This window comes from Pseudorasbora parva, chromosome 5 (assembly GCF_024679245.1).
Source record: "Pseudorasbora parva isolate DD20220531a chromosome 5, ASM2467924v1, whole genome shotgun sequence".
Taxonomy (NCBI): Eukaryota; Metazoa; Chordata; class Actinopteri; order Cypriniformes; family Gobionidae; genus Pseudorasbora; species Pseudorasbora parva.
In genome coordinates, this window is record NC_090176.1 from 30,204,660 (window position 1) to 30,224,049 (window position 19,390).

At 37.7% G+C, this 19,390-nt stretch overlaps 2 protein-coding genes across 4 annotated transcripts in view; one reads left to right on the forward strand and one right to left on the reverse strand.

The window, feature by feature from the left end:
* The window catches only part of gtdc1 (glycosyltransferase-like domain containing 1), a 45,453-nt gene extending 36,992 nt beyond the window's left edge, over window positions 1-8,461 (forward strand). The window contains exons 9-11 of the mRNA XM_067443836.1: window positions 3,654-3,724; window positions 4,051-4,142; window positions 4,912-8,461. Coding sequence (XP_067299937.1) covers window positions 3,654-3,724; window positions 4,051-4,142; window positions 4,912-5,013 — 265 coding nt within the window. The 3' untranslated portion in view covers window positions 5,014-8,461. The remainder of the gene's footprint in view (window positions 1-3,653; window positions 3,725-4,050; window positions 4,143-4,911) is intronic.
* A 3,504-nt stretch (window positions 8,462-11,965) lies between these two features.
* Window positions 11,966-19,390, reverse strand: part of arhgap15 (Rho GTPase activating protein 15) — a 50,194-nt gene continuing 42,769 nt past the window's right edge. For 2 of the 3 annotated variants that reach the window (XM_067443838.1, XM_067443837.1), the window contains one exon: window positions 11,966-12,853. In XM_067443838.1, coding sequence (XP_067299939.1) covers window positions 12,676-12,853 — 178 coding nt within the window. In that variant the 3' untranslated portion in view covers window positions 11,966-12,675. The remainder of the gene's footprint in view (window positions 12,854-19,390) is intronic. The other variant, XM_067443839.1, reaches the window with a different exon arrangement.

The following is a 19,390-nucleotide window of genomic DNA, read 5'->3' on the forward strand; positions in this document are numbered from 1 at the left end:
TACCACGAGTGTGTAATTCTCCAAACCCCCAAACAGACCCAGAAAAGTTCACGGATTAATTGAAAGGTTGCTTTCAATCCCAAAGGCCTGTCCTCTCCTCCTGGGGGGTGTTTCACAGTCAGGAGGGTACTGCGTGTGTTTTGGAGCGACCTTTGAAAGCACCAGCCTTGATGTGTTCGGTATCGCCTGGATCAATATCTTCAGTCACCTGTGCTTGACTTTTGAAGAGTTTGTTAGATAATGCCCTGAGCCAAGGTAGCACTCCTCCAAAGCCTGCTAGCAGGGGCTCGTTCTACACCGGGGGACTTCGGTCATCCTTGTTCTGTACGCTAAATGTATACATCCTATTAGATGACAGCATTGATGAATTTTCTAGGCTGTGATATCGATTGGATGGAAACATCCTTTGCTTTGCGAGGTAACGGTTTAGACTCGCGTTCCCTTTGGGATTCTTGCTACATACGGCTGAGGTTGTTCTCGATTTCATTAGATCAAAGTCCAGTGGAGAGAAGGAATAAGGAGACTCCTCAGCTGTGTGTGTTTTACGTTTATGTCCTCAGGCGATGTGTGTGTTCAAACGCTGATCAAACACCTGCTGTCGGCTTTTCTTAATAATGTTTAACTTCCAAAAACATCTCGTTTGAATTGAGATGAATAGGGTAATTAATGCTCGGGTGTTTCTTTAACTATGAACACACCATGTGAGAATTGTCTTTTTTTTCCCTTTTCTTTTGTTTTTTTTAAAGGAAAAATCCCACCACAATGTCATATTGCACCACTTCTTAATGTATGCATCATAAAAAATGCACATAAAAATGACATTTGTAAAACAAATTGACTCATTTTTATTGTTACGGTGAATGTCTAAAGCTAATAGCTAGTATATTATGTAACCTAAGTAAATGCACTTAAATAATATTCAGGCAATTCACAGTTGCATCATTTAAAAAAGAATATATCGATTTGAAATTATTTTAAAATAATAGTAATATTTATCTTAATATGTATTTACTTCTCATTCATACTTCATCTGAAGCATACTCTTTACTGAGATGCCTGTTTCCTAAACAAGTAAAACAAATTTAGAAAGGAAAACTTTCTTTGGGAATATTGTTTGGTTGATGGAAATGATGCCATCAAGACATATGCATCCTTTTCACAAAAATAAATACTGAAATGTATCATCTTTTATTCACTCTTAATTTGTTTAAATTATCATAATCTTAAAGGGATAGTTCATCCAAAAATAAAAAAGTGATGTTTATCTGCTTACCCCCAGGGCATCCAAGATGGAGGTGTGTTTGTTTCTTCAGTAGAACACAAATTAAGATTTTTAACTCCAACCGTTGCTCGTATGCATGTCAATGGGGTCTTATTAGCCTAGAAATCTAGACGCACCCTAGCGGCAGCAAATCTAATCTGCCCACGAGTGTCGTCTAGCAACTCTCAATACACTTCTGAGCTGTATTCGCCTAACTCTTGCTGGGCCAATCACATCGTGTATAGAGTCGGTGGGCGGGGCCATAATGACAACGTCCGAGTTACGTTTGCGTGCTTCTAGTAAACACAGAAACTGGCGAACGCCGTCTTTCGAATCAGCTTTGACCAGTCTCTGGAAGACTTGGAGTTAAGCTTTTCTCTGAGAAAAGAACAAAGAACGGCACTGAAGTCATTCTTAAAAAGGGAAGATGTGTTCGGAGTGTTGCCGACCGGATACGGCGAATGTTTAATCTATCAACAAGCTCTGCTTCACCTTCGTTGCTCTGGTTGGTGTAGCGCTATCTTATCGCGCCCAGAGGGAGTTTGAAAGACAACCGTTTATCCCGCCCCTCGGATTGATCCCTGTCTATGGTGAGTTTCCAGACCAAACATCTTGATGTGGGTCTGGCTTGTCAGGCCGAGGGTCTTATTAGAATTAGAAACAAACACACCTACATCTTGAAAACCCTGGGGGTAAGCAGATAAACATCACATTTTCATTTTTTGATGAACTATCCCTTTAAATGTAATCATTTCTATTTTATGAAAGATTTTAATATTTTAAGATATAAAATCTGGGAAAAGGTTAAACAATGATATCTTTTGAAAAGTATAATGTGGCTATATAAAAAAAAAAAAACATCTGTTCGTTTTAATAAAAATCAACCCCAGGGACATAAAAGTGCCTGAAGTTGAAGAAACAGCCACTTAGTAAATCAATTTTGCTGCAAAGGGCTGATGACACGAGAAAAAGGCCGTAAGACCCCAGAACTTGAGTCACCTGCTCAAACGCCTTCGCCGATCAGTCCTTGCGTCTCATTGGTCAGCCGGCGCCACGCAAGGGGACTTTTCTCCACCGTGCTCTGTCCTCGTTATTGTGGAAATTAGCCTAATCTGATTAATTGTCAGCAGACGCCCATCCGTGCCCTCCAGAAAAACAGTAAGGCAGCCAAGCAGAATGATCGCCTAATTATATTTGAGATGAAAAGCCTGATAAGCATTTGCACGCTCACACATTAACTGCATTGACATGCAACTGACCTTAATCAGTTTCATACGACGGGCTGTCATAGACTCCAGCCGAGCAACTTTGATTTACTGTGTTCACTGTGAATTTGATCAGGGAAGGGGATGTTGACGTTGCGGAGTAGGTAATACTACACTAAACCTTCACTGTCTAGTGTTTGCTCAAGGACGATGACTGTTGTGCTGTTGTTTTTCTTTTTCTTTGTAGAGAAATAATTGCTAGGCGACGTGTTCATTTTTTTCTTGTTCTTTTTTCTTCCTCCAACTGGCTTGGAATAAAGAGATGTGAATAAAGGCATGTTTTATTGCTTCGGTGCGAATATATGAACCCACCAAAAGCGATGATTCTTAAAACTGCAAAAGAAAAGAAAAGCGTACGCTTTGGTTTCCTTATGTCACAAATCTGAAGGTTTGCTGTTAGCAGTGTATGAGTGACCATTAAATATGTAATGAAACAAACCACTCTGAAACGCAACTTTGAGACGTTTCACAAATCCACGAGATTGTTTGAGGAGATTTGTCCCATTGCTCAATCAGAATCTTGAAATTTCTGCCGTGAATGGCAGAGGGCTAATCGGATATTAAAATATGCATGGTTTTAGCATGGGAAATGAGATGAGGATCTGATGGTGAAGGGAGAGATGGATAGACTCATTAAATATTAATACTCATTCTACAAAATATTTAAACAGCCGGTCATTTCCACTGCCAGCAATAGGGGTTCAAATGAGTTGAATCAGTTGGGAGCAAAGTTTGCCCTAGATTGAACTATTTGATGAACTAAAAGCATTAGATAGTGTGCAAAACTATGCCATAGTTATGAGGTAGCATTAGATCATTAGGTATTTGAAGTAGAAAAATGATTTTAAAATGCTTTGATCTGCTGCGTATAACGGTTGGAATTGATCAAGGTGCAGTCCAGGGTGCCGCTGCATCCGTCAGGCGGTCAGTTGGAAAACTAACGATCCCTCAGCTGGTTATGATGGCTTTGTTTAGTATTGGCAGTTGTTTTGGTTTGTTGTCAGCCTCATAGTGCTGAACTTTTATTAGTGCGGTTTCAGAAATCGCTAATTGGAGAAATGGAGTCATTTCAACAGATTTGGTCAATATGGAATTGAACCTTACATGACATAAATCTTCTCTTTCAGGTTAGAAGCGGTCCATTGCGGTTGCTATCCCCTTTGTCCGAAGGCTTTGGTCTATCCTGAAATATTCCCTGGTAAAACTCCTCTCTCATTTTCATGATTTGCCAGTGATGAGAAAACTAGCTCCATTTCATATGCAAAAGGAGATTTATTGTCACAGGCAAAGCTGCTATGTTCAACTTCTGTGTATAATGACTTATTCATCTTAAAGCACAATCGAAGAATTTGCCATAAACCATTCTGGCATTTTTATATAAATAAATAAATATAACCACAGTTCAATAATGTACAGCATCACACACAGCATGGTGTCAGCTGAATTTTTAATGCCGAAAGTGCCTGCGATCTCATCTGCTCTTTGAGGTTTCTTACTTATCAAATATGTATTTTCCTCTTGTAGCAACATATCTGTATTCAACACCTGAACAGCTGTGCAAAAGACTACAAGACTTCTGCAAGCGTCCGCAATTAGTCAGACAACATGTTATTCAGGTAAATAATGTTCATCTCACTGGAAATCAAAGCAACAACAAAGACTTCTACAGAGAATTGAAACATGTTCAGCACTTTTTAGTCCTAAAATACTGTGATTTGTACATTAATAAACATTCAAGGCTAAAAGATGATCAGCAATCAATGCCTGCAAGTCAGGCTTCTTGCAGGAATTATATTCATAACCTGCCTAAATCCCTTTGAGGTGAACAACAAATCAGTCAAGTCAAGCTGTTTATTGTCATTGTAGAGGTACAGCGAAATTGATAAAAGTCATCAACTGGTTGATCACAAGTCTGTTCTGAAGTCCTGTGAAAAGCAGGAGGAAAAAAAAGCAACTCTGCTTCTTGTTTCTTTTGTTGTTGAGGTCAAAAGTCAGGCATCCACTGTATTTTGAGATGAATTTGCCTTTTGTAGTTAAATTTTGTACATTGTAGTTAATACAATATGAAAGAAAATACGAAACCGGCTACATATGGTTTGTCATTATTTATTGTCATCCACAATTTAAAGTTTTGTTTTGTTATACACATTTAATAATACCAATAATGAATATCCAATTATAAAAAAAGTTGTTGCATAAAACAGCCTTAGGTCTCACTTGATGCCAAATTTAAAATGATGAAATTATTAAAATCTGAAGCGAAACCACTTGAATCACTGCTTAACTAATCATAAAACAATAGGATTCCAATGCTCTCATAACACTTTCACAGTCCTCTGCTTTTTCCATCTCGTTCCCTTTATTCCCTTTGTCTCTGTTTCCTAGGTGAACCTCAGTGCCTTCTCCTGGGACACTCTGGGGCACGGTTTCAGATCTCTCCTGAGAGCAGACAGCGACATGATCTTAACAGAGGAACACATGACATGACGTGACCCCCCAAGAAATACATTATGATTTCAAATCCAGCCTCATTGTTAAAGAGAGTTTATGACCTGAAAAAAAAAAAAAAAAACTGTCTACCTCTCTGCTATTATTTAAGAAAAACCATGTATATGTGATTTTAATGTCCTCGTATGCCGGAAAAAAGCTTTATATTTGTGGTTAATGGAAAAAAGAACAAAGTAAAAATAAACAATCAAAAAACCTGAAACCGCTTTCGTGTCGCGCAAAGGCGGGCCCGCCTCATATTTCGGTTCATATCCATTTTTATCCTTTGTGCCTGAGGACTCCAGCCTGGAATTCTGGAGTCTTTGGTTCCCACTCCGACAGAGCGGCAGCCAAGTTGCGGCTTGAAACGTTGTGGGCTTTTGCTCCACCTGAGGTTGCCAGGTTGTGACAAAGTCCCCCGAGGCTCAGTAAAGGTTGATGCAAGGCTTCCCCGGGACTGTGGTTGAATCTAAATATGGTTCTTTTATTTTCCTTGCGTCGGAGATCTGGCTGTACGTTTCAGCCGGGAACCCGCTGCATAATTAAGGGGGCATGGTAACTAGCTATTTATATGTGTTTGCAAAATGTAAAATCTGGGCAAACTAACAATGGCCTGTCAGATTTTCCATAAAGATATAAGTGTCTGCTTTCACATCACAGCAATGCCACAATCACACGGCCCACTTCAGGCCTGCCAACATATGTGTTATTAAAAGAGGCCTGACTTTTATTGCGGGAGTTATTGAAGGATTCCTCCTTTATTATCAGACGTTCTCTCAATAAACCTGCGGACTTTCAGGCGTTATTATTTCAGATGCATCGATATTTCAGGTGCGCCGGACAGAGGATTCGAATTAAAGGCTAAAATATAATCACGTCCCCGTCTTCTCGCACGCAGTCGAGATTAGTCTCATTACTCCTCATTTAGTAGGAGTGCTTCATTCAGAGCTCATAAAAAAATAGTCCTAATATCCTACCGCCATATGTAATGTATTTCATATTATAGGGAGTCAGTGAGATACTTTTGTGTGCCGTATGATATTTTGAATAAGTGCGTTATCGCATATGATTTGCCTCTTTTTATTAAAAGCGAATACTTGTGACTTTTGTTATTTATGAGGGTCAGATGGATGTGATTGACCTGTTTACACCTTATCCTGCGTCTTCAGATGAGTTTGCCATTTACTCCGGGCCGACCTGAGGTCAGGACCTTATGACGCCATAAAGCCTATAACCTGCCGTTTCGGCACAAAATGTCACCTCACATATAAAAAGTTAATAGCAACCTCTATAAAACTCAGTGCACATTAAACCATTTCATTGGCCTGTTGCTGTTTTCTCACTGATGGTGTTCTAGGGAAGCTAATTTAATGCCGGCCGAATTCGATGGCAAAACAAATGGTATTAAGACTTGTGCGGTCTTCTTTCCCCCCCCCCACAGTTCATGTTTGGTGTCCCGTTGCTGGAGCTGCACAGAACTTGGAAAGCTGCCATTCATATTATATGACTACATTTGTAGATATATTAATATCTGACAGGGGAATCACTAAAGTGAATTTGATCTGATACAGCATCAGGTATAAATACCCGTCTGTTTGAGATCAGCTTCGAGGTTATGATATTCAGACTTTTGAACGTTTTCAGATAGCGTTATCTCAGTTCAGTTCTTGGAAGGACCAGAATTCAAAGCAGCAACTCGCTGCAAATGAAATGCACAGAATCATCCCAACCTCTTCCGAAACCAGCAAAAGGATTTAGGAAATGGAAAATGGAAATGGCGCTTTAATGAGAACCCTCAAGTTTTGACTTGAGCAAAATTTAGTGGTCACAGTAGTTTGAGCATGGCTGTCACTAAATTAGGAAAGGATTTATATCGTCATATGTATTAATAGAGTTTTTATTTTCACATGCTTTCCTAATCAACCTTCTAGGTCAACAGCTCTCTAATTAACCCCGACTGACTACCTGTAATGTAGTCGCCTTATTCGTATAAATTCCATGACATAATTATTCATCAAATGGCATGTTTAGCATCTAAAAATAGTAATAATAATAATATACCTAACAATAATGTACAATCATTTTAAATGAACAAGGGAAGGACCTTAAGTTAAGGGCTGTGAATTATCTGTTAGGGATGGACTGTACACAAAGAGGCTTTAATTTTCTTTGCATACCACTCGATGCCAGTTTATCTTTTTTTCACACCAGCTCATGTTGTGGCACGCTGTCCAATTATACTATTACCAAGGGGGAAGTGTGTACTACTGTTTGTGGTTGTACAGTACGGTTGTGTGATTATATCATTTGTTTGTATCTCCTCATAGGATAAGGAGGCAGTCCAGGCTGAAGTGAGTGACAGGTAGAATACTCCTTTTCACTCCGAGTTTTTATAAAGCTGCCCTGATCTCTGATATTAAAGGAAGACCAGAGGAATGGATAAGAAAGAAAGAGAGAGAGACGTCGTTGTCCTCATGTGACTCATTCATATGCTATCAATATGCTGCCATGTTCTCTTGGAGCCCAGGCTCTTTTTAATGGGGCCTGGTGGTTAGAACATGGCAGGCATCTCACAGGGACACTGTATTGTTATGCTTTCATTTACTTTTGGGCCCTTTCTTGCATTTCGTTTTCTTTTTCTGTTTTTTTTTTTTTTTTTTTTTTTTTGCGGACTTACAAAGACGCTCGTTTCCATGAAGCTCTGCCAAGAAGGATGGGAAAACAAAATGTGGGGGTGGGGTGTGTGGGAGTTTGTCGGGGTTCGGAAAAGCGCAGTGGTCTCCAGTTATTACATGAAATCATTAGACGTGGAACGTCTTGGCTTGTGTAGAGAAAACATGAAGGCTGCCGTTTCATAAGGCTTTGTGCGCCCCTTGCCCACCGACCGCATGGCGTCAACAGAGCCCTTCACACTGGGCACAATGGCTAGCAGACCTGAACATTTCATCAACTTGTTGCTATTTGTTCCCCAAAAAATGACATCACAGTATCCACAAAATTATCAAGCTGCACCGTTTTTAACATTTATAGTAATAAGAAATAGTTCTTGCACATCAAATAAGCATATTATAATGATTTCTGAAGGATTGTGTGACTCTAAAGACTGGAGTAATAATGCTGAAAATTCAGCTTTGCCATCACATTTATTATTACATTTATAATTAATAGTAAACAAATCATTTTAAATAGTTTTATTGTCTTTTTTTTAAATCAAATTAACGATCAACACTAATATAAGTGTGTTATCCCATGCCTTCTGCATCGGAAGCCAAAGGCTTTCCTTTGAATGTATAATCGATCTGTTTATTTTCCAACTCGCCCCAAATGTGCTCGATGGGGTTGAGGTCTGGACTTTCAGAGGGCCAGTCCATAATGTTTCAGCAGATTCCTTGTGTTGCAGGTAGTTCGAAGAATGTTTCAGGTCATTGTCCTCTTGGAAAAATAAATCCACGGCCAATAAGACTCCCAGTGTTCTAATCATTTTGGCCTCCACTCTATGTATGTATGGATGTACTGTGTGTATATATGTGTGTGGTGTGTGTATATATATATATATATATATATATATATATAATATATATATATATATATTATATATATATATATTATATATATATATATACACACACGCAGACAAAAACCTCAATGTAAGTCTGTTGTAACACATTTTTCTTTTAATTTTTTTTTTTTTTTTTTTTCCAGGATCCTAAGTTTAGGTTCAGTAATTTCACTTTAATGGCAATGAAAATATATATATACTCACACACACACTTGACGAGGTCAAAATCCGTGCAGCAAACAATCTGTGAAATACTGGAATAAATACTTTGGCTTTTTTTATTTTATTTAGTCACTTCACACCACGTTCCAAACACTCTAAATGCACCACACCTTTTCACAAGCCAATTTGACAGGAGACGTTAATTTTGCACATATTAATGAGCAAAGCACCACCTGCAGTACGACGGCTCTCAAAGTGTGAGCTCTGTTGCACAATGCCCATGCAGTGTCATGTGACCATGGGATCTAGCACAAAATAAATCTGGGCGTTCGCTTCGTGTGCACGGCAAATATCTGCCAATATTCTCCCCTGGGTTACTTTCCACCTCAGTCCATCCACCCACACATTTTGATTTCTTGTTATTTGAAGCATTTAATGCAAGAATGAACTCTACAGCGTGCCCTCTCGTGATCTGCTTGGGCTGCTGATGTTCAGTGCCTACTGTGAAATAAAGCACTTAGGTATACTTTAGGGTACGTTTTATATATATATATAATGTATAATTATATATATATATATATACATATATATATATATATACATATATATATATATATATATATATATACATATATACATATATATACATATATATATATATATATATATATATATATATATATATATATATATATATATATATATATATATATATAATATATAAATAAAGTACACCTGTGTATGTATGTATATATTACTGTGTACATACTGTATTACAAAGTAACTAATTACTTAAAAAGGAATACTCTTAATTTTTCCGTATAATTTTTCCGGATTAAATACTGTATAGATTATAAAAAAATCTATATAAAGCAATAATGGATTTATAATTAAAAATGTTACGCTAGCATGTGTGTTTTTAATATAACCTCCTCCCTTTACACACTTTGGTCAGTTCAAGAATAATTTATGCAATTGTATATTTGAAAGAATCAAAAGTGCAGTTTCATCTCTGTCTTTGTATTGTACAACTGGTCGAGGTTGATATGGGATTTAGTAAGTAATATAGTAATCCAAGTAATCCAATAACTAGAGTAATTAGTATAGTAATCTAATTACACTGTTGAAGATGTAATTAGTAGCTAGTAAGTAATTTCTTTTTAGAGTAAATTACCCAACACTGTGTATATACAGTAAATTAAGTCACACTTAAAGTGCATCCTATATTATTATTGGAACTTAAGTGTCAAACAGAACACACTTGAGTTCACGGGGTGTGTTTAATGTACAGCTGTGTCTGTATTACACTCTTATTTATTTAATTATTTTTTCTTCTTTTTCCTTCTTGTCCAGCATTGAAGCAATTGAACATGTCTGGCATGTGAAACTTTTTTTTAGGTGTGAAGACATAATGACAGACTATGCCAGTGCGTTCAATACAAGATCCAAGCTTTCTGTAAACTTTTTGTGAAGGAAGAAAAAAGCGAACTGTGTTTCTTTTCAAAGGTTCTGAGATGAAGGTCTTGGTGGCCTGCCGAACTCGTTAAGGTCCCCGAGTGAAGCGCAGCTGTGCCAGAGAGGTCACTAAAAGCTGTGTCTCATTTCACTGCGTTATTTTCAGTCGAGATTCAGAAAGACGCACAGCCCGCAAATCTGGTTTATGTCGCCCTCCTGTTCCTCCAGTACCCCTTCATCATTACTGCGCGAGATGCCAAACTATGAGGGATCTGATGCAGGGAGAATGCTACAAGGATGGATGGCTCTTCCCGTAATTACAGACTCTCTCTTATCTTTGGGATGGAATTAAAAACACATTCCATGCAGACAGTCTCAGTACTGGCCTGCGGGAAGCAAATAAAAAGAGACTGCTGTTCGAGAATTGGAGAGGACTTTGGCAGTTTGATTAGAAACCGATGTGATCACGCTGTACGTTATCTGACAATGCAAAGAGCCCATTGACAGAAGAAAAGTAGTGAAGGCAGAAAACTCAGAATGCTGACTTTGTAATAGAACATGAAATATTCTTGAAAGGCATATATAGATGTTTTACTTTTTTAATGAAAAATGATTTGACTTCAAACAAAAACAACCCAATACATGTACATATCTACCATTAATACAGCACAAAAATGCAATATAATAAAGCAAATACATGTGGCAACAGCAAGTCTGCACTGCTAGAAAATAACCACAAGATCTGGGGCCTCGTTTATAAAATATTGCATAGAAACCGTACTACTAAAAAAAAGAGTACGTCTCTCTTCCAGATGTGAAATTTATAAATCGCAAAATTAAATTGTGATTTATAAATCTTGAAATTGTGATCTCTGCCTTGTAAACGCAGCCAATTAATGTCATTAACAGTCAATGTCCAAATCCTTAGCTTGAGAATGGCAAGCGGCTAGACTTGCTTTAATATCCAAATACCTGAAGGACTCCTAATAACTGCCACAAGGAAAAGTGCGTATGTTTGCTCAGAAACGGATGTGGCGTTAAGCACTTTTTTACGTCAAAGGCCCTTTTTACACTAGTGTGTAAAACGTGTTTTAAAATGAAAACGGTCCTCGTCTATACTGGCGTTTACACTGTGTTTTGAGAAATCTCCATCCACAAAGGAGAAAAAAAGAATATGGGTGATCTTTTTTCCCCCCTCAATACTCAACTTTCTACTAAGTTTCAGCTATAGAAGCACGCAACATCCGGTTGGTGAAACTAGCTCGCTCTCATTGGCTATCGTGGATATCACATCAGTGGCAGCCTGAGCAAGAGTTGTACATATTCTATATAAATAATATAAAAATATGTTTAATATGTACGATTTGGTATCGTGTGGGCAATGATGTGATCAGGAGCAGTAAAATAATTGTAGTGCACAATTGCACACAATTTTTTTTGGACAGTCTTTTGCAACAAGCTATGAATCGGGCCACGCCCCCCGGTCGCTTGAGGGGTGTAAATCGGGCTCAAAATCAGGCTTAAAGGGATAGTTCACTTTATAATGAAAATTATGTCATCCTTTAATCACCCTAAAGTTGTTTCAAACCTGTATGAATTTTTTTTCTTTAGCTGAACACAAGGGAAGCTTTTTTGAAGAATGTCAGTAACAGTTAACTGGAGCCATTGACTTCCATAATTGTAAAAAAAAAATACTATGGAAGTCAATGGCTCCAGTTAACTGTTTAGTAACTGACATTCTTCAAAAAAAGCTTCCATTGTGTTCAGCTGAAGAAAGAAATTCACTCAGGTTTGAAACAACTTGAGGGTGAGTAAAGGATGACAGAATTTTAATTTTAAAGTGAACTATCCCTTTAAGATCAGCCTTAGGCTTACGACGCTTGCGGGAAACACACCTTCATTTTTAAAAGTCTCCTTTTTGGTCCATTTACACTGAAATACAACCCTGGAGTTTTCGACAGTCTCCATTTTGTGGTGTCAAAAATGCCGGAGTGTGGCGTAACTGTGCAAAAGTTATGCGTTTTAAACGGGGTCAAAGTATGTTCTTAGAAATATGAACGTTGCAGTGGAATCTAGCGTACAGTTCCAATCTGCATGCTTTATAAAAGAGGCTCCTGGTTTATAATCTCAGGTTAATCTCAGGTCTGCCAAATAAACGTTTCACAAAAATAGCTTACAGCCAAAACGAAAAAGATCCATTATGAAATATCGTTGTACGAAACCCATTTACAAAAGTTATATTTCCCTGTGATCGGCTACCATTTATAACATTACAAATATACAGCTTTTCAACTTTATCAATAAGGTTTTAAGGTATGATACAATGTGAAATTTGTATAATACAAAAATAAAAAATTTATATAAAATTATAAATGTGACTGTTTGTTTTCAAATGGCAAATATTAAAAACGTCAGGAGCAAGAGATTATTTTACATTTCATTTTTTTCTTTTCTTCAGTCACTTTCCAGAATACTCTGAGGTCACTTTACTCTGGTCCAAAGATCTCCACACATTCAATGAGAATGGACTCCACTATTTGGTTCTGGTACACCATATTGACTTCCATGTTTCCCAATTCAAACTCAGGCCACATGAGGGTCGGTCCAAACACAATGCTGATGCCCTGGGTCGACATCAAGTTTTTCTGTGACTTCGTCAAGACTCTGTAAAACAGAAACACACAGGATCACTGATGTAATACGATAGCAGTGAATATAGTTTTTTTTTTTTTCAGAAAACATCTCGTGAAGATCCCTAATGGAAGAACTGACTACGGCGTACGAGTACAATCATCCTCTCCAAGCTTAAAGTGTGCACGTTTCCCGTCATAAAAACCTACTTAGAACATTGGTGACGAACCATCGGCAGGGTGTTTTTGAGGACTTGCGCCTGGTCTTTGGAGGCATCTAAGCGCACTTTTAGCAGAATGTCTCTGAGCTGAGGTTTGGCTGTGGTGGAGAGACAATCAATACTGGGGTATTGGAGGACTCTTAGAAGGAGCCAGATTGGAGCCCTCTGGCTCTGTTATGGGTTGAGGCCTGGAAAGGGAGGGAGGGAGGGAGGGATTGTGGTGGAGGGCTGCCTTCCAAGTTGTCAACGGGATCCTGACTAAGAGGTGGGAAGCAGGCTTAACATTTTGAAGTAAACTTTGCATGGTTTTACAGCGGCCCAGTTCTGAAAGGTACTGATTAGGAGCGTGTTGGGTTTTCTGCACTCACGTATATTGTACCGTAGTGTAACCGACGTCCTGTGCCATTTGCATTTATGGTCACATCTATCAAAATAATGGTCTACAATTACGCAATGCACTTCAACAATCTATAATCCCTGCGATGTTGTCAAAATACTCACGCACAAGCTTCCTCGGCAAGACGCGTTGGGATGTAAGGAGGTAATGATCGCGCTACATGCGACGTCCCTCCGCGCGTGTTATTAGGGAAGCCATCTCAGCTGAGAAACACAACTTAAGAGGCAGGCCAAGCGCTCTCAATAATTCCCCATTAATGTGTATAATTAACCTCGGCCATTTCGTTTCCCCTGTACATCACAGCTAGACGCTTGTCCTGCCATGAGCATTTTAACCTAATTAGCGCACTATGATGTAAGGATCTCGGCTGCCATTGCTAATGGTCTGCTAATGATCTTAAGGAGAGAGACTTCATTTCCCGAAGTGATTTTTCAAAACATTAAATATGAAGCTTTTTGTTGAACCTTTTAGTGTTTTTTGGTAATTATGCCACTGTGACACCACTATATACATGACCCCCACACCCCCCCACCTTCACACTCATCTCTGCTATCAGTAATGCCAGATCGATTAAAATCATGATAGAAGCTTAATTACAGTCATTATCATTTTCAATTACAGTAGTATCACATATTGAGAAGAAGTGCAATACGAAGACGCTTTCTAGCAGGCATAAAAAATAAAAAAAAACTGTTCTTTTGCCTGTAAACACAGCCATCAAAGAGAACCATGTAGAGTGGTATATTTAAATATTTAATGTCCAAATGATATAACATGCACAGAAAAAGAAAACACTTTTTTTCTTCATTTTAATTAAAAAAAAAATCTTGAACATAAAAATACATATATAAAACGTTTCATTTTTCGTTTGTTCTAAAATCATATTTGATAACTGTATATGTGTATTTATATTTATATAATAAAATATTATTATAAAATTATTATAATTACAATTAATAGTATTACTTAAACATATTATTATTAATAAAATTATGTATATGACCCAAAGTGACAGTCCTGAGCAGCATGAATGAAAAACAAAAAACATGTATGAATATAAACATATATATAATGCATTAAAAAAATTAAATATGAAAAACATATTTCTGTATTTCTGTTTCTATTCCCTAAAAGTTTTACAAGTAATTTTTGACTTTGTGGAGACATTTGGTGTTGGTCCAATTAGGAAAATCATATCAAAAATTAGTTTTTTGAAAAGGTAAAAATGCTGAAAGTTTTCTGTGAGAGTTGGTTTAAATATAGATAGAGGATAGAATATACAGTAACAGTATAAAAATCATTATGTCTATTATAATGATTTTGTCCCCATAAAACATTGAAAAACAATGTGTGTGTGTTTGTAATATACCCCCCACTTTCATAAAAAAAAAAAAAAAATCTTCTGTTGAAATAATGTCCTGCTTATCCAATGATTTGTAAGAGAATGCATCTTTGCCTAATCTAAATTCACACTTTCAGTAAAGAAATTTGTTGATTTGGAAAAGGGAAGGATGCAATCTGGTTCTCAGTATCTGGGTATTTATGGCAAAATGTGCTCATTAAACCATCAGCTGACTTGGAGCCCAGTGAAGTTGCTCTGGTGTCTGGGTAAGGGCCAGGCTGTGGGCAGCTTGACCGGAGGTGACTGCGTTACGCTTGGCTGAATCTGACAAATCATTGATATCCCGTACATAAGCCGACGTGTACGGCTCAAGATGCCAATGGTTATTAATTAGCATCTCGTTTGCAAGCGGGGCATGACAGGAAATGGAGGATAGCGCACAATGCCGTCATTCCCCGCCTAGGAGGCCAGTGCTAATTGGGTCAGCCTAACTGGCTCCTGAAGAATCATGGGACGAATAATAAATTGAGGTAGGGTGGGGGTTACAGAATCGCTCCAAGCTTTAAACTGTGTCATTTTCGTGTTATAAGACGACGGCCTTGACTGCACTAATAAAAGAAAGGCTCGCTATTATCATTGGGTCTTGAGCTTGAGTTTGATTTTCCACTTACAATATTGTTAGTTTGGATATTACAGTTTGGACATTCAGATATATATATATATATATATATATATATATATATATATATATATATATATATATATATATATATATATATATATATATATATATATAATTATTATAATTTCCTGTCTCCACCATTAAAGCCCTATAAATTGCTGTGCATATTGTTGTGGATATCAAAATTTGCACAGCAGCACATCTCTTCATTCTAATTCAAGAAACACCAAACATAGATGAGAAGAATTTTTTTTCTTGGCTTTCCTGATCAGAGGTTTCTCCAGGTTTCTTTTCCAGCACAAAGGCAAACGGAACCTTGAATTACTAACAAAAAACAAAACCTGTGGCCTTTTAAATCACTTGTGGTAAACGGGAAATATGAGCGGTGGTGACAAAACCTCCCACAAAAAATGACATAAATAGCACTACTGAGCAAGTGTACTGTTGAGAAAATCTGGTTGCCTTGACCACATCATCACAATGCGAGCACACAACTGGTTATTGAATCCAGGCTCCATGGACCAAAAGAAAAAAAAAAGAACATTGGTTCCATGCGGGCATAGAAAGCGCCCACAACAAAGAGCTTTAGACTTTCACCACTTTTTAGATGAGCCAAGTCAGCGCAAAATATAACCTACAAAGGCATGACAGTAGGAGTTCAGAGAGCCACTTCAGTTAAGTATACCTGTTTTAGAGGAGAAGGACAGGAAGTGTACAGGCGAAAAGGGATTTTTGAGCCAATATGAAGCTGATTAATACTTTGAGTAACATCTGCCAGATTTGCTTGATAAATAAAGTTAATTATGCATTATTATGAATACTATTTTATGCATAGTCCCATAATCTGCATGGCATCTAACCTCCTTGTTCTGTCTTCATCTCACTCTGGACTTCAAAATGGCTACATTTGTCTTAGAAAACAGATACAACACACACTTTAACCTAATTCACTGTGACCGCACATTCCTTGCCTTTATTCATGGGAAAGTCATCCTGATATTTAGAGAGGGAAAGCAGTAGACAGAAACAAGAATGACTTAAGTGAGAATATAAAATAAACAGAACCACATCACTTGGCCAGGGTGTGGTACCCGCAAAGCACAGCTTTGGATTCGAAGCACTTTATTGCTCTAATAGTGAGAGAAAGGAGCAGCGAGAATGTCGCTGTGGAGAAGGAACAGACTTGGTGGCACTACAGGGATTTTCAGTGTCACCACAAGTTCCACTGTAACAGCTTTTTAGTAAGCAGAATAAAAGCTGAATGAATTTTCTAATGCCACCATTCAGTGAATTTATGGTAATGCTTTACCCTCGTGCCTGTGTGTAGATTTGACTGCAGATTTGGAAACGGTGCAAAACCAACAGCGAGTCCCAACTATGGGGCTACTTTGTTGAGGTTTGAGGGGCAGTTTGTGTAGATTCACATTCACAGTCTGTAAAATCTGTAAAGACAGAAGAAACTACAAATTGCCAAAAAAAGAAAAACAAATTGGGAAGGAAAAAAAATGCAATTTCCATACAAATGGGCATGCAGTAATTAGATAGTAATAAAAGTACTACAGCTACTACTACTAATATTACTATTAATCATAAAAATATCAATATTAAATGGCAAACAAAATGCAGAATAGTAATTAATATAACTAATATAGGGGTGTGATGAGACACGTATCTAACAGGATGAGACGAGACATGAGATTGGGTTTACGAGAACGAGACGAGATTTTTCACATGTATTTTTAAGAAATCCTCAATGATGATATACATGACTAGAAAAATAGTTTGCAGGCGCATTTGACATTTTTTAACTCGTCATCTCTACTTTCTGAGAATGAATTTGCCGTCATATGCAGTAAAAGACAACAATACTTAAGTACTGTAAATGGTTTTGCACAAACTCAACTGACGGATTCTTTCCTGTATGATCGTCTCTTCAGATCTTAGAATTGCACATGATTTATGAGCTTCTATCTACAACTTTTGACCTCCTAACTGAACTCCTTCCCACAAATTGATTATAGATATTAAGTGCAAACGATAAGTGCAACCTTAATCAAAGTAGATTCTCAATATTCAAAGTGCAAATAGAGACCAATGTTTTCTTCAAGCATGATACAGAGGTAAGAGATGGAACTACACAGACAGCTTTCATACTGAGAGATATTCACATGCCTCACATGTTTCAAACCATATTCCATTATAAAAAAAGTTTTTCACTAAAGTAAAGTGAAGCCGTCATTGTCTAAATATGGAGCTGACATCTTGCTCATATTTGGGACCGAATCTGCGCAGTAGAGAGCAGGAAGTAGAGCCGCTGTATCAAAAGCCCACCCACACTCTCGCAGATGCAAAACTATTCATTATGTTGGTGTGAAATAAAAAGTTATGGAAAGCTCCAATCTCCTCCTGAAAAAAGTATGTTAGTGTCTCAGTGACAACTTTACGCAGAAAAGCCGCCAATCTCAGCTGTCAATCATGATGCCACGCCCCTTTTTATAGCACCAAATAACTAACTAAAACCAAACTTGAAATGAAATGAAATCAGCGTGATAAAACTGCCTAAAATGTGTAAAAAAGTGTAATATGATTGTTTAGATTTTATGACGTCCATTAGAATACATGTAGGGGCATGTATTCTAATGGGTAGGGTATACATGTAGGGTATAGATCATCTATGATCTATACTGGGACCAACCACCTGGGGGCGATCAAGATGTTTTAGCTTCAGTTTTCAACACGAGTGCAGCAGGCTTGTTTCAAACTGTAGTGACCAGAGGTGTCAAAAGCATTCACATTCATTACTCAGTATAGATATAGGGTTTAAAAAGACTTCTGTAGAAGTTAAAGTATCAACTCAAGCTTTTTACTCAAGTAAACATGCTTTTTTTCAAAACTACTTAAAGTATAAAAGTAAAAGTAATGTATGGAAATAAATGACATTAAGGACAAAAGGTTAGGCTGTGCTATAGGTCTATAATGCACTACCCGACTAGCCTGACAAACCAGATCCACATCAAGATGTTTGGTCTGGAAACTCACCAGGGCTCAATCCGAGGGGCGGGATAAACGGTTGTCTCTCAAACTCCCTCTGCACGCAATTTGATAGCACTACAACCAAGCAGAGCAACATGAAGCGGAGCTAGTTGATAGATTAAACATTTGCTGTATCCGGTCGGCAAAACTCCAAACACATCTTCCCTTTTTAAGATTGACTTTAGTGCCGTTCTTTGTTCTTTTCTCAGAGAAAAGCTTAACTCCAAGTTTTCCAGAGTCACGGTCAAAGCTGATTCGACTGCCGTTCACCAGCTTCTGTGTTTACTAGTAGCACGCAAGCGCAACTCTGCCGTCATTATGTTAAGCCCCGCCCACCGACTCTATACACGATGTGATTGGCCTGACCAGAGTTTGGTTTTTACAGCTCAGACGTGTATTGAGAGTTGCTAGACGACACTAGCGGCAGTTTAGATTTGCTGCCGCTAAGGTGCGTCTAGATTTCTAGGCTACTACCCCACCTCTAAAGGCCATAATGACTATAATGCTAATGTTCAAAAATTTGGCATGCACTAGGTTACCTGTTTTAGCCACATATATGTCCATTGAAAAATAATGCATTTTAGTACAATACAAATACATTAAAGAACCACATATGTGTACTACTGAGCATTAACATGATTTGTCATGTGCCGGTGCGATGGATCGAGTACAAACCAATAGGGTGTCAATATTGGAATAGATGTAACGAGGCTATTTTTTAAATGTAAGGAGAAGAAAGTACAGATAATTGCATGAAAATGTAAAAAGTTGGCTGAAAAATAATTACTCCAGTAAAGTATAGATACCCTAAATTACATTTTAGTCACATATTACACCCTAATATAATTAATAGAATTAAATGTGCACTAAGTAGTATTTTTTTCCAGTAAAATATC